Raw genomic sequence first — 16290 nt, forward strand, 5'->3', positions numbered from 1 at the left:
TTTAAGTGTGTGGCACATATTCAGTCAGGTTTTTGGTGCATTAATCTGAAATTTTCCAATTATTAAATATATTCGTAAATAATTTCCAACTATTGTTTCCCTCCTTTAATTTTTCTATAATTATGCAATATGTTAGAATAGTAATATATGCCTATAAATTAAAAATTTTTTAACATGTGCATGTTTATTTAGCTATTTATTATTATGTGCATGTCAAACATATTTGAACTAACGAGGTTGCATGATCGAAAGTTTGAAGATCACTGATCTAGACTACTGCAACAGCCTTCCAAATGTTCTCCACACTGCCATTCGTTATACTTTTAAATATAGATGTTCCTCATTTGCTCAAAAGCCTCCAATGGTTCTCTACTATTTCTGAATTCACAACATGTAGCACGGATCTAAGGTCCTTCATAATGGACCCCCTGGCTAACTTCTCAGACTCCAGCTACCCTATTTATACCGGCCTACTTCTGCTACATAAACATGTCATACTTTTTGCTCATGTTTTCTCTATATGGATTATTCTTTCCCTGGGCCAGTGGGAAACTATTCAGCTCAGATACCATGTCACATACCCCATATTCCTCCCTAACCAAAAGCAGGAATCATTACGCTTTTATCAGAGCACATTATGCATATCTTACAGAACTTGTCACTCCATATTGACTAAGAAATCCTTAGAAGGGATCATGTCTCATCTTATTTCCAGAACGTAGCATAGTGCCTGACATCATACAGGGGTATAATAAATTAGTTAATGAAAACATAGGGAAGATCCAAAAATAATCTTTTTTTTCCCTTTCTGCAGCCTATGTCATCGCCGGCGACTCATGGCTTCCCAGCTCCAGGTTGAGCTGTTGTTCAGCATCTTAGCTGTAGAGAGCAGTGTCACTGGCCCTCATATGTGGGATCCAAACCGGGCCCTCTGGCGTCCCAAGCCAGTTCTTAACCATCGTGCCAGTCGGCCGGCCCCCAAAAATAATCTTTAAGTTTTAAGTTCCTGCAGGATTTAGAGTTATAATTCCAGTCAGGATACATATACTTTTTAAAAAAAAATTTTTTTTAGGGTACATATATCTTTAAATCTAGTACCAACAGCATCCTATCTTGGTATAACCATATGATAAATGGAAGTAATTGTTTTAAATTCATTTAACTCAGGAAAAAAGGGGAAAAATACTGAAGTAGACTAAAAGAAAACAAATCAAGGCACATCCATACAATAGAATACTATACAGCTTTTACTATAATTTAAACCTACACAAATGGATAGGATGTTAGAAATAAACCATACCCACTAGTCCCTCATGTTCAGACATATATTTATTTATAAAAATATCTTTGAATTTCAAATATATTGTAATGTTTAGCCAAAAGACTAATTTTTATTGAGTAATTTATTTAGGTGCTACTTTAAAAGAATTTTGAGATTTGAAATAATCACCATCTGTTAGCTTTCCTATCTTCCAAGTGATTAACTAACAAGGAAAATAAACTGACATAGTATTAACTGACATATTTTATATGGTACAGTTTCCCCAACATAGCTAAATACACAAAACTATACTGATTATGTTCACTGGCAGTGTTTTCTGGGGTATGTCCTCTAAGTCATTTTAATCAGAAGTATAGCCCTCTCTAGATATGACACCAAAAGAACTGGCAAAAGAAAAAATTAATTGGACTTCATAAAAATTAAAAATGTTTGTGCTTTAAAGGATGCCATCAAGCAAGTGAAAAGGCAACATGTAGAAAGGGAGAAAATTTTTGCAAATCATTATATATCTGATAAGGGACTTCTAACTAGAAGGTATAACGCCTACAACTCAACGAAAAGACAAATGATCCAAAAAAATGGGCAAAGGATCTGAAAAGACATTTCTCCAAAAATATACAAATGGCCAACAATGAAAAGATGCTCAACATCATCAGCCATTAGGGAAATGCAAATCAAAATAACAATGAGATACTACTTAACACCCACTGAGATGGCTATAATAAATAAGACAGACAGCAAATGTTGGTGAGGATGTGGAGCAATTGGGATCACCACACACTGCTAGTGGAAATATAAAATGATGCAGCCACTTTGGAAAAGAGTCTGGCAATTCCTCAGAAGAGTAAATACAGAGTTCCCATGTGAGTCCACTCCTAGGCATACACCCAAGAGAAAGGAGAATACATCCACACAAAATCCTGTACACAAATGTTCACAGCAGCATTATTCATAAGAGCCCAAAAGTACAAGTTACTCACATGTCCATCAACTGATAAATCAATAAACAAAATATCCATACAATGGAATATTATTCAGCAATAAAAAGGAATGAAGTACTGACACATATTACAATGTGGATGAACTTTGAAAACATTACGTGAAGTGAAAGAGGTCAGTCACACAAAAGGCCACATATTATATGATTTCATTTATATGAAATGTCCAGAAAAGGCATATCTACAGAGACAGAGAGTAATGTTTGGCAGGGGCTGCAGGGAGGGAGGCAATGAGTAACGACTACTAACAAGTATGGGATTTCTTTTTGGGAGGATGAAATATTCTAAAATTAGATATTGGTGATGGTTGTACACCATCTCTGGGAACATACTAAATACCACTGAACTGTACACTTTAAATGAGTGAACTGTGTAGTGTGTAAATTTTATATCAGTAAAGTTGTTATTTTAAAAAAGTATATCCCTCGGGCCGGCCGAGTGGTGCGCTGGTTAAGAGCTGGCTTGAGATGCCAGAGGGCCCCGGTTCAGATCCCACATATGAGGGCCAGTGACACTGCTCTCTACAGCTAAGATGCTGAACAACAGCTCAACCTGGAGCTGGGCTGCCATGAGTTGCCCGCGATGGCATAGGCTGCAGCCACTGCTGCAGTGGGTTGCCATGGGCTACCGTGAGTGGCCAGCAGCCAGCGTGAGCGGCCGTCCAGAAGCCTGCGACTGATCTGCCTTGCCCGGGAAGAGTGCAATGATGATACCAACTTGGGCCAGTGAAGCAACATCCTCCACAACTAGACTTAAGAACAAAAGGACAGCAACTTGTCTGTTCCCCTTCCCCCAATTCCCCAATAAAAAAAATAAAAAAAAGTATATCCCTCTCTTAGCATACTACCCAATTATAACACTATGCCAATGATATTCCTAATAATAGCAGAAAAGGAATTCCTTTAAACACTCTAGTGAAATTTCCATTTAAAAGCCAAAATGGTATCAATCATCAGAATTACATTACATTCATATGCAATATGCACAAATATTTGGCACTGTCATTAATCATAATTAACAGTAACAGTAATTACAATAATACAATGTCTACAAGATAATGTTAATTTATAAAAGAAAATTGAGGGCTGGCCAAGTGGCTTAGTTGGTTAAAGCATGAGCTCTGAGCAACAGGGTCACCAGTTCGATTCCCACATGGGCCAGTGAGCTGCGCCTGAGCTGAGCTGCCAACAGGTGGCAGGATGGCTCAGTGGGTGAGAGCACGTGCTCCTAACAAGGTTGCCGGTTTGACTCCCACATGGGTTGGTGAGCTACACCTACTCACAACTAAGATTGAACACGGCACACGGCACCTTGAGCTGAGCTGCCCTGAGCTGACGATGGGCAGCCAGATGGCAACTGGACTTGGGAGCTGAGCTAGTTGCACCCTCCACAACTAAGACTGAAGGACAACAACTTGTCTGATCCCCTTCCCCCAATTCCCCAATAAAATCTTAAAAAAAAAAAAACACCAAAAAAACATAAAAGAAAATTGAACCAAAAAAAAAAAATTTCAACCACAATCTACTACCAACTATTTCATGATTCCTTCAAATCTTTATCCATGCCTAAAATAGATTTGTTACATATATGTTGTATATACAATTTTCGCCATCTATTTCATTATTCAATGATTTTGAATAACTATTGGGTTGTCAGAAAAGTCATGATGTATTTTTTCTGTGTTTTTCGTTGCAAAAATGCATCACAACTTTTCCGACAACCCAATACATTATAGTCTACTCAAGGTTTATCCCCATATACATTTAGTAGCTGGACAAACTAGCATAAAATCTCAAGTTACAGAATTTATACTCTAGGCCATAATATTTCTAAAAATATTTGACTTTTAGGTATTGAGACCATTCACTTGTTTTAGAAAAACTAGAAACATTTGAAATCTGCTTAACAAACGTGATCTTCTACCAAATGATCATTTTCAATCAAAATCATTAAATAGGAAAAAAGAAACACACACACACCCGAAAGGGTGGGGAAAGGAAAAAAAAATACCAACAGACAGAAAGTCTAAAGAAGAGAAGTTGACTCACAAAATGATTCACAAGCATTTCCTGGATATTTTGTCCAAGAAAACTCCTCTGACTAAAGTGGAAACTTGTTTGGCTACAATAAATCATTCTGCTATTATGATTAACACCATCGTGACAAATATTTGAGCATGTGGCATATGGACAAGAGAAACCTCGTATGTGTTGATTTACATACTGCTGCATATTGGCCCATAACTGTTCAGTTAATGCTGAAAAGGAATTGTAAGGTTCTACCTAGTTCTTTCTAATTTCTAGAATTCCAGTTGTTAAAGTGTAGGAACTAAACTAATTTCAGAAGCCCACCAACAATTTTAACTGACTAGTAATGTAGTAATATTGCAAAAAGTGAAGACAAAAACTAGTTCTTTTGAAGAAAATAAACGGAAAAAGTTTTGCAGATGTTGATACAAAATCAAGTCAATATTATTAACAAAATATAAAGCTCATTTATGCCATTTTTTAAAGATTTTTTTTTCTTTTTAATTGGGGAATTGGGGGAGGGGAACAGCGTTGGGGAATCAGGGAAGGGGAACAGACAAGTTGCTGTCCTTTTGTTCTTCAGTCTAGTTGTGGAGAACGTTGCTTCACTGGCCCATGTTGGTATTATCAATGTGCTCTTCCCAGGTGAGGCAGTCGCTCGCTGGCCATTGGATAGCCACTCACCTCGGCGCACGGCAGCTCACGAAAGCGCATGCCCGCTGCCGGCCAGCCCCACTGCAGCCTACGCCGTTGCCGGCGACTCACGGCAGCCCAGCTCCAGGTCGAGCCATTGTTCACCATCTTAGCTGTAGAGGGTGCAGTGTTACTGGTCCTCATGTGGGATCCGAACTGGGGCCCTGCTGTTCAGAGCTGGCGCCCCAAGCCAACTCTTAACCAACGTCCCACTTGGCCGGCCTGAAATGTGTGTTCTTGAGTAAGCCTCTTAGCCTTCCTGGGTTTCAGGTATAAAAACAAGTATCAGATGAGTTGATCTCTTAGATTCTACTTGTAATACTCCATAACTCTCTTCCTGACCTCAGAAAAAACTCTGCATTACATGTTAATGATAACATTCATGATTTTTTTTTTTTACGTTATTACGAAGTCTCTTAGTGCTCATTCACTTCATATATCTCGAGGCTTTTCTCCTCCAGTAAATTACAAATTTCTTGACAGCAAGAACCATCTATGTCGTTTTTTAAAAATTGAGGTAACATTGGTTTATAACATTACGTAAGTTCCAGGTGTACTCATCTATGTCTTAAATGAAGGCTCTTAATAATTCTTATTGAATAAGAAAAGTCTGGGGTATTTGATACTACAGACCAAAACACTAAGTTGAATATCATTGTTTTCTAAATATTTTGTCCATAAGTTGTTTTTTTAAACCTCCTTTATGGTGTACACCACATCACAATTTCCTTTCATATTCCCTGTATTACGTAAACCACAGCCATGCACAAATAGAGTATTTAGGGGAAGTGAGAGAAGAAGCTTTACTGAAAGCAGACTGATAAATCTTTATACACCTATGTACTTGTTCCTATATAAGAGTAAGAAACAGAAGTTGAGAATCAGGAGAACAAAAAGCATGAATCCATGACAATCGGCATCTCCAGCCACAATTGCTACCACCACGATCATATTAAAGGGAACATTACAAATGGGATAAATAAGGTGGGGGTGGGACGGGGAGAAAAAGAAAACACAGATGTATTTCCTAACAGCAAGAGAAAAGATGCTCAGCCTGGTTTCAAAAGCATATAAAAATGACTTGGACCTTTTCTATCATCACAGAAAAAACATACGAGCTTATGCTATAATGGAAAAATTTCAAGGCTGTTTGGAGATTTTACCCACCATCACACCTCTGACGTACAATCAACTTCAAAACAAATTACCATGTGTTCTTGGTCAAACTGTTAGACATTAATAATGTTTATTCGGATATACAAGACAAACAATTACTATGGGAAAGACAAATACAGCAAAAGATCTCCATGATTTCATGACTCTTACCTGTTCACTCTCCTAGGACACTTGTCTGGTTTAATATCTACCTCATAGAGGTAGACATCAATCTTTGGGATTTCAACTTGAAAACAGTTAGCCAGCAATTTAATGGGTTTGCCCATGGAGCCATAGCCAGGTCTTCTGGGCACCATGAGCAGGGGCTGGGCCCCAACGGGTCCTGCCAGGGAGGAGAAAAAAAAGAATATCACTGTTACAAACTGCATTTGATAATCTTGTCATTCAGGTACATTAGAATTGTAAGCACAGCTGATCATGGGGTTGAAGCCAATTTCTAACACTTCAACTTGTTTCATCCCAATTTATTCTCCTTATTAAAATAAACATACCAAAAAAAAACCCCGCTTACAAACAGATAAACAAAACCCTGGCTACTTCTGGAAAATTGTTTTTGGAAGAGGTAGAAAGAAGGGAGAGCAATCACACTAACCCAGGTGAGCAGGGGTTGGCAAACTTTTGAGATGGAAGAGCCAACCCTGATCCTCACAACAATTGAAAAATTATTCGAGAGCCATTAAACAAATGAAGTCAACATTATATGAATAATATCCTTTAAAAATTTTATAAACGAAACTATGATAGTTTTATTTTCATTTTCAATTTTACTTCAGAGCCACATGTACGTACCCAAAGAGCTGCATGTGGCTCGCGAGCTACAGTTTGCCGACCCCTGCAGGAGAGCATGAGCAAACCAAAACCAGACCCAAAGTGTGTGAGATTAACAGCAAAGTAAACTTAAAGAGAGTAGGAGATTATAAGGATAGGAACAAATGAACAAAATAAAAACAACAGACAATAAAAAGGATCAATAAAGCACAAAATCAATTACTTGAAAAGATAAATAAAATTTATAAACTCCAGGCAACACTGATTCTTAAAACAGGAGGAAAAAAGGCATATGGAACCAAATAAGTGGGGGGAAAAATGATTTAATTACAGGTACTCAAGATATCATAAACACTGTGTCAATAAATTTGAAAGTCTGAAGAAACAAGACAAATACAGCTTACTGATACATGAAAATATATGAAGTTTGAAAAGTCCTCTGTTGGTAGAAATGTATGTAAAATGGTACAGCCACTTTGGAAAACAGCATGTGGTTCTTCCAAACATTAAAATTAGAATTACCATATGATCTAGCAATTCTACTTCAGGGTATATACTCAAAAGCATTGAAAACAGGGTGTTGAAGAGATGATTGTGGCAGCATTAGTCACAATAGCCAAAAGGTGGAAGCAACCTAAATGTCCACTGATGGATGAATGGAGAAAGAAAATGTGGTGTATATATATACAATGGAATATTAGCCTTAAAAAGGAAGAAAATTCTGACACACACAACAACATAGATGAACCTGTGGACATTATGCTATGTAAAATAAGCCAGTCACAAAAAGACACTACATTATTCCACGTATTAATACCTGGAGTAGTCAAATTCATAGAATCAAAGTGGAAGAGTGATTGCCAGAGGCTGGAGGAAAAGGAAAATGGGGAATTGTTGCTTAGTGGGTATAGTTTCAGTTTTCTAAGACTAACAGAGTTCTGGAGATTAGTTGCACCACGATGTGAACATACTTAACTACTACTGAGCTGGACACTTAAAAATTGCTAAGATGGTAAATTTAACCTTATGTGTCTTTTATCACAGTTAAAAAAAACAAACCCTAAGTGATACTAGCATTAGGTTTTAAAATTCAAAATGTTGTAGCTTTGTCAAATAAAGTTCAAATAATAAATTCAATTGATAAATAACTATTATCTGAATGAACTTACATTTAAAATATCTGAACAGTCCTGTAACTATTTGAAAAAATTAAATCCACAATTAAAAATATTTCCACACACACCAAAAGATTCTAGATCCAGACAGCTTCACTAGAGAATTATACCAAATATTTAAGGAAAAAAAAATAATACCAACCTTCTACAAATTCTTCCAGAGAATAGGAAAAGGAGTAAACATACCCCAATACAACTTATGATGCCAGAAAAACCCTGATACAAAAACCTGATAAGAACACTATGAAAAGGAAAAATCACAGGACACTATAACTCATGAATATACATGCAAAAATCCTAAACAAAATGTTAACAAATTAAATATGAAAATATATCAAAAGGACAATGCATCAGGAATTAAAAGTTGGGTTAACAATGATTTTTTTCATTGTGGATAAAAGTACATTAATGTGCTGCCTGAATCATTTATTTTTAAATTTTGTTTTCATATATTTGTAAAAAATCTCTGCTGAGGGCATAATCTTTCTGGCCACCCTAGACTGAGATAGGTAATATTGACTAATTCTAGTCTAGGTTATACGTGTAGTTCTGGCTCTGCCATTTATTTAACCACTTGACCTTTCTCAAATATTATATAGCCCTGAAACTCTATTTCCTGATCTATAAAATAGGAATAATACTTCATCTGCTTCTTTTTTTATGAATCTTGTCAGGATCAATTTAGAAAATGTACAATAGCTAAAATTTATCAAGCTTTTACCATGTCTCAGGCAATGTGCTAAATGCCTCATATGAATGATCTCATTTAATCTTCATACAAATCCTATAATGATTTTATAGATGAGGAAAACTAAAATGATTTGCCTAAAATTTCAGAGCTAGTAAGCAGCAGAACTAGGATTGGAACCCACCCTGTTGGAGGTCTCTATTTTGCTCCTTCGATCTATTTGTCAATCCTTTTGCCAACAAAACATTGTCTTGATTACTATAATTTTCTAGTAAGTCAGGTACTGTCCGTCCTCCCACTTTATTCTCCTTCAATATTGTGTAGTTATTCTGGGTATTTTGCCTTTCCATGTAAACTTTAGACTCTGTTGATGTTCACAAAATCACTTGCTGGGATGCTGACTGGGAATGTGCTAAATATATAAATCTAGTTGGGAAGAACTGACATCTTTGCAATACTGAGTCTTCCTATCCATGTACATGGAATATCTCTATTTAGATTTTCTTTGATTTCTTTGGTCAGAGTTTTGTAATTTTCCTCATACAGATATTTTGTTAGATACATATTTTGTTAGATTTATACCTATGCATTTCTTTGTGTGTGTGTATGTGCTAATGCAAATGGTATTGTGCATTTAATTTCAAATTCTAATTGCTCATTGCTGGTCTATAATTCAAGACTTACTACAAGGCTACAATAATCAAGACTGTAGTATAGGTCAAAGAATAAACAAATAGATCAATGGAACAGAACACAAAGCTCCAAAATTGATGCACATACAATCAACTGATCTTTGACAAAGGAGCAAAGGCAATTCAATGGAAAAAGGATAATCTTTTCAACAAATGGAATTAAACAAGTAGATACCCACATTAAAAAGAAAAATAATCTAGACACAGAACTTATACCTTTTTCAAAAATTAACTCGAACTGACTAAAGAGCTAATGTAAAACACAAAACTATGTTAACTCCTATAATATAACTTAGTCTAAAACTTAGGTAACCCTGGGTTTGGTGATGACTTTTTAGGACACCAAAAGTACAATCCACGAAGTTAAAAAAAAAAAAAAAGGTAAGTTTTCATTAAAATTAAAAGCTTCTGGGCCGGCCGAGTGGCTCAGTTGGTTAACAGCTTGCTCAAGAGTGTGAGCGCTGAGCAACAAGGTCACCAGTTCAATTCCCACATGGGCCAGTGAGCTGTACCCGAGCTGAGCTGCCAACAGGTGACAGGATGGCTCAGCTGGTGAGAGCACATGCTCCTAACAACAAGGTTGCCTGTTTGAGATGGTGGGCTACGCCCGCCCGCAACTAAGGACTGAACTTGGCACCTTGAGCTGAGCTGCCGCCTGGGTGGCTCAGGGGATAGAGCACATGCTCTTAACAACAAAGCTGCTGGTTCGACTCCCACATGAGATGGTGGCTACGCCCACCCGAAATTAAAACTGAACTTGGCACCTTGAGCAGAGCTGCTACCCAGATGGCTCAGTGGATAGAGCATGTGTGTGCTCTTAACAACAAGGCTGCTAATTCAACTCCCCCACAGAATGGTGGCTACGCCCACCTGCAATTGAACACAGCACCTTGGGCTGAGCAGCGCAACTGGACTTGGAGCTGAGCTTGCTGCGCCCTCCACAACTAAGATTGAAGGACAACAACTTGGCTATTCCCTTTCCCCAATTCCCCAACACTGTTCCCCACCCCCAATTCCCCAATAAAATTAAAAAACAACAACAACAAAAACCTTCTGCAGGCAGCTGGGTGGCTCAGTTGGTTAGAGTGTGTGCTCTTAACAACAAGGTCACCAGTTCGATTCCCGCATGGGATGGTGGGATGCACCGCCTGCAACCAGACTGAAAACAGCAACTGGATTTGGAGCTGAGCTGCACCCTCCTCAACTAGATTGAAGGACAATGACTTGACTTGGAGTTGATGGGTCCTGGAAAAAACACAGTTACCCAATAAAAGTTTTTTTTAAAAGAATTAAAAAATTGGGGCCAGCTGAGTTGCTCATTGGTTAAGAGTTGGCTTGGGAGCGTGAGCTCTGAGCAGCAGGGCCGCCAGTTCAAATCCCACATGGGCCTGTGACACGGCACCCTCTACAGCTAACATGGTGAACAGCTTGACCTGCAGCTGGGCTGCCGTGAGTTGTGGGCGATGGCATAGGCTGCAGTGGGGCTGCAGTGGGCTGCTGTAAGCTACCATGAGTGGCCGGCAGCCAGCGTGAGTGGCCATCCAATGGCCAGCGACCCATCTGCCTCAGCTGGGAAGAGCGCAATGATCACAATACCAACATGGGCCAGTGAAGCAGCGTCCTCAACTAGACTGAAGAACAAAAGGACAGCAACTTGTCTGTTCCCCTTCCCTGATTCCCCGAAGCTGTTCCCTCCCCCAACTCCCCAATAAAATCTAAAAAGATAAATAAAATAAATAAACTTCTGCAAAAAAGAAATTATGAGACACAGACTGAGAGAAAATATTTGCAAAACACATATCTAATAAGGGAATAATATTCAAAATATATAAAGAACTCATACAATTTAATAGAAAAAAACAATTGATTAAAAAATAGTCAGTGAGCTGGCCAAGTGGTGCGTTGGTTAAGAGTTGGCTTGGGACACCAGCTCTGAGCAGTGGGCCCAGCTTGGATCCCACATGCAGGCCAGTGACGCTGAGCCCCTACAGCTAACCTCATACAGTGGTTGTATGAGCGCAAAAACAAGCGCGAAAAAAGCAGGAAATGCAAGTAAAAAAACCCCTACAACCACTGTATAAGACGCACCCAGTTTTCAGACCCCAAATTTTTCTAAAAAGGGTGTGTCTTATACATGGGGAAATATGGTAAGTATTGTGATAGATGTTAACTAGACTTAGTATGGTGATCGTTTTTAAATATTTACAAATATCAAACTATTGTGTTGTACATCTGCCAACTAGTATATGTCAATTAAAAAAAAAGAGGGCCCGCTCCTCCGCTGCCTTCAGGGAGTGGGCCCGCGCAGTGGTCGGCTGTGGCGGAGTGGGCAAAGCGCGTCAGCCTAGTTCAGACCCCTGTGATCACAACACAGAATTATTCCAACAGGCTCCTTGGCGTTCCTGAACAATTCATCTTGGTGTGCTGTTTTCCTATTGTGATTGCACCATGGAAAACCAGTTGGCTAAGTCAACTGAAGAACGGACATTTCAGTACCAGGATTCTCTTCCATCACTGCCTGTTCCTTCACTTGAAGAATCATTAAAGAAATACCTTGAGTCAGTAAAGCCATTTGCAAATGAAGAATATAAAAAAACTGAAGAAATTGTCCAAAATTTCAAAATGGTCTTGGAGAAAAATTGCAGCAGAAATTACTTGAAAGGGCAAAAGGAAAAAGAAATTGGGTATTTATGTTATTGTACTTATTATAATTAGAAAATTGATGATGCTTAAAGAGTGAAAAATAAAAAGATGTATTTTCACTTAAAAAAAAAGAGGAATACAATAAAATAAGAAAAAATAGGGTCATGTACTACTCACAAAGGTCTGGAGGTCAAGAAGGATACTCAAGTATTTTACATCCTAACATACTCTGATATTGATACAGATATTTTAATGTGTTTTAGTTATATTTTTGGAAATTAGCTGAGGTTAGGCTGATATCTAACATATTATAATTTTTCCCGTTTAAAATAATGGGAAATAATCTCCCAATCAGTGATTGTGATGCAGAATGTCTGATTTTCAGGAACAGATTACTACCTGTTCTTAATCAATTCTTCCAAGCTTTATTTATTTATTTATTTATTTATTTATGTTTTTAAAGATTTTATTGGGGAATTGGGGGAGGGGAAATAGCATTGGGGAATCAGGGAAGGGGAATAGACAAGTTGCTGTCCCCTTGTTCCTCAGTCTAGTAGCAGAGGACGTCGCTCCACTGGCCCATGTTGGTATGATCATTGCGCTCTTCCCGGGTGACGCAGATCGGTTGCCGGCCACTGGATGGCCACTCACGGCGGCTCTTGGCAGTTCACGGCGGCTCTTGGCAGCTCACGCCGGCTGCCAGCCACTCACGGTAGCCAGCTGCAGCCCACGCCACTGCTGGCAACCCACAGCAGCCCAGATCCAGGTTGAGCTGTTGTTCACCATCTTAGCTGCAGAGGGCGCAGCGTCACTGGCCCTAATGTAGGATCTGAACCGGGGCCCCGCTGCTCAGAGCTGGCATCCCAAGCCAGCCCTTAAACAACGCGCCACTCGGCCGGCCCTCTTCCAAGCTTTTAAGAAGGGATTTTGGGGCCGGCCGAGTGGCGCGATTGTTAAGCACTGACTTGGGACGCCAGAGGGCCCCGGTTCGGATCCCACATATGAGGGCCAGTGACACTGCCCTCCGCAGCTAAGATGCTGAACAGTGGCTCAACCTGGAGCTGGGCTGCTGTGAGTCGCTGGCGACGGCGTAGGCTGCAGCCCCTGTGGCAGTAGGTTGCCGTGGGCTACCGTGTGTTGCCAGCAGCCAGTGTGAGCGGCCAGCAGCCGCCGTGAGCGGCCGTCCAGAGGCCAGCAACTGATCTGCCTCACCCGGGAAGAGAGCAATGATGGTGCCAACTTGGGCCAGTGAAGCAACCTCCTCAACTAGACTGAAGAACAAAACGACAGCAACTTGTCTGTTCCCCTTCCCCCAATTCCCCAGCACTGTTCCCATCCCCCAGCACTGCTCCCATCCCCTCAATTCCCCAATAAAAATCTTAAAAAAAAAAAAAGAAGAAGGGATTTTGTTCTATTTTATCCAGATTTTTAAGTTTTCTTCAGTGGAAGTTCTGGGTCTAGTAAAATAACCTGCCTGCTGTACACAGAGAAAATTCTATAGTTATTTAACTGCTTGTATTTTCACATAAACTGAGTGATGTGAGGACAGAGACTGTGATTCATATTTCTATTCCTAATGCTTAAGAGTGCATCATATAAAGTCCCTTGTCCTCATTCCATAATCAAACGAGCAACCTTCTGATCATTGTCTGGATATCCAGATAAAACACCCAAGGAACAGCAGTTGCAAACTAGTCATTATGAATCTTCTCCATGCTCTGGAAATATTTTTATTTGTAAGTTATTAATATGATTTATATATTAGTCTCTTTTAACTCAGTTAGCATGAATCAGTCCCTCATGATGATGACTAGCTCTAGATGCCCAGATAAAACCAAGCATCAGGATCTGCAAAACTGAGGACCAGGCTGTGGATCACAGTGACCCTGTCTCACACCATGTTATGTTTGTGTGAATAGTCTGTATCGCTTCCACTACATTTTCAATTTTCACAGTAGCAAATACACTGAACATACAATGTTATATTCTGCTGCCACTTAAAATAGCATCACAGGCATATGTGTATTACTAAGGTCTTCATAATCATAATTTTAATGGTTATGTAATAATCTATTAGGTTGATGAACTACCAAGCTCCAGTGGAGGATTAACCAATGAATTAACCAAGCTCCACTGGAGGATATTTAGCTTGTGTCCATATCTTCAGTATCATAGTGAAAGATAAGCAGTTATAGTCGATATTCACAGGATTGTATGCCAAACACACCTCCACCTTTTTCCTCCACCTACTGGCTACTCTCTTAAAAACTGTACACTCTCTCAACTACATGAAGACCAGCAATTGCTATGTGCCTACGTGAACTTGAACCCACAGTTGACTACTCCAAGGACAGGGACCAGATCCAAGACAAAGTAATAAGTCTTTCCCCTGGGACTTTTTTTGTTTAACTTGGGACCTACACAACTATCAGGCACCTCCTGCCCAGTGGCTAAAGCTATGAGAGATATAATAGCTGTTAAAGGTCAGGTGTCCCAATGTGTGGAGAGAGCCGATCAACACTGAGAAAAAATGGAAGCTAGTGTAGATAGAAGTCAAAATGGAGCAGCCTGGTACCATGAGTTCCTAGTTCCATATGCTCCAGATACAAAGCTCAGCTGCAAACCTATTCTTTTTGTTGCTGTTTAACCTTCCTTGGATTCTATGCGCCAATAAATTTCCTCTTTTGCTTAAATTAGTTTCAGTTGGACTTTTGTCATTTGCAGCTAAGTTTTAACTGATAGAAAGAGTAACTATAATAATCAATTCAACTGAAGTATTGTCTTAGACCTGAGTTCAAATTCCAGATCTTGGCCAGGCGAGTGGCTCAGCTGGTTAAGAGCTCGCTCAAGAGTTTGAGCTTTGAGCAACAGCGGTTCGATTCCTGGCCCGAGCCGAGCAGCCGCTGAGCTGCCAACAGGTGGCAGGAAGGCTCAGCTAAAAAAAAAATAAATAAATAAATAAATAAATTCCAGATCTAATAACCATGGGAAAATCATAACCTCTAAGGGTCAGTTGCCTTATTTTTAAAAAAAGATATTTAAAGTGTGCAATACGATGAATTGATATATATATACACTGTGAAAGGATTCTCCCCAATGCGTTAACTAACACAGCCATCACCTCACATATTTACCTATTTGGGGGGAGAAGGCATTAGAACATTTAAGTTCTACTCTCTCAGCAATTTTCAATTATACAACACAGTGTTATCAATGATAGTCACCATATTAAACATTAGATACTCAGACCTTATTCATCTAATAGTTTAAAGTTTGTACCCTTTTACCAACATGTCCCTATTTTCCACAACCCCTGGCAAACATTTTTCTGGTCTATGTTTCTGAGTGTGACTTCCCGCCCCCGCCCCCCCCCCCCCCCCCCCCCCCCGCAACTTACATGTGCTATCATGTAGTGTCTTTGTCTTATTTCACTTAGAATAATGCCCTCCCATGTTCATCCATGTTGTCACAAATAACAGGACTTCTTTTTTTTCTCCCCCAAAGATTTTACTGGGGAATTGGGGAAGGGGAACAGCCAAGATGTTGTCCTTCAATTTTAGTTGTGGAGGGCGCAGCTAGCTCAGCTCCAAGTCCAGTCGCCATCCGGCTGCCTGTCGGCAGCTCATGGCCACTCATGTCAAGGTGCTGTGTTCAATCTTAGTTGCGAGTGAGAATAGCCCACCATCCTATGCGAGAGTCAAGCTGGCAATCTTGTTAGGAGCACGTGTTCTCACCAGCTGAGCCATCCTGCCACCTGTTGGCAGCTCAGCTCAGGCGCAGCTCACTGGCCCATGTGGGATTCGAACCTGTGACACTGTTCCTCAGTGCTCATGCTCTTAACCAACTGAGCCACTCGGCCGGCCTGGACTTCCTCCTTTTTTAATGCTGAATAATAATAGTTTGATATATATATATTATATATAATCTTACATTTTCTTGATTCCTTCATCCACTGATGAACATTTAAGATTATTTCCATACCTTGGCTATTGCAAATACTGCAATAAACATGGAAGTACAGGTAACTCTTCAAGATAATGGTTTCATTTCATTTGGATATATACCAGAACTGGGATTGCTGGGTCATATAGTTCTATTTTTAATTTCTTGAGGAATCTCCATATTGTTTTCCATAGTGGCTGTCCTAG

General features: G+C 39.5%; 1 protein-coding gene and 1 pseudogene across 1 annotated transcript in view; one reads left to right on the forward strand and one right to left on the reverse strand.

The window, feature by feature from the left end:
* The window catches only part of AGO3 (argonaute RISC catalytic component 3), a 113988-nt gene that overhangs the window by 85145 nt on the left and 12553 nt on the right, over positions 1-16290 (reverse strand). Inside the window, exon 2 of the mRNA XM_019657568.1 lies at positions 6327-6498. Coding sequence (XP_019513113.1) covers positions 6327-6498 — 172 coding nt within the window. The remainder of the gene's footprint in view (positions 1-6326; positions 6499-16290) is intronic.
* LOC109391257 (peroxisomal carnitine O-octanoyltransferase-like) lies at positions 11834-12232 on the forward strand (annotated as a pseudogene).

This window comes from Hipposideros armiger, unplaced genomic scaffold (assembly GCF_001890085.2).
Source record: "Hipposideros armiger isolate ML-2016 unplaced genomic scaffold, ASM189008v1 scaffold_10, whole genome shotgun sequence".
Lineage (NCBI taxonomy): Eukaryota > Metazoa > Chordata > Mammalia > Chiroptera > Hipposideridae > Hipposideros > Hipposideros armiger.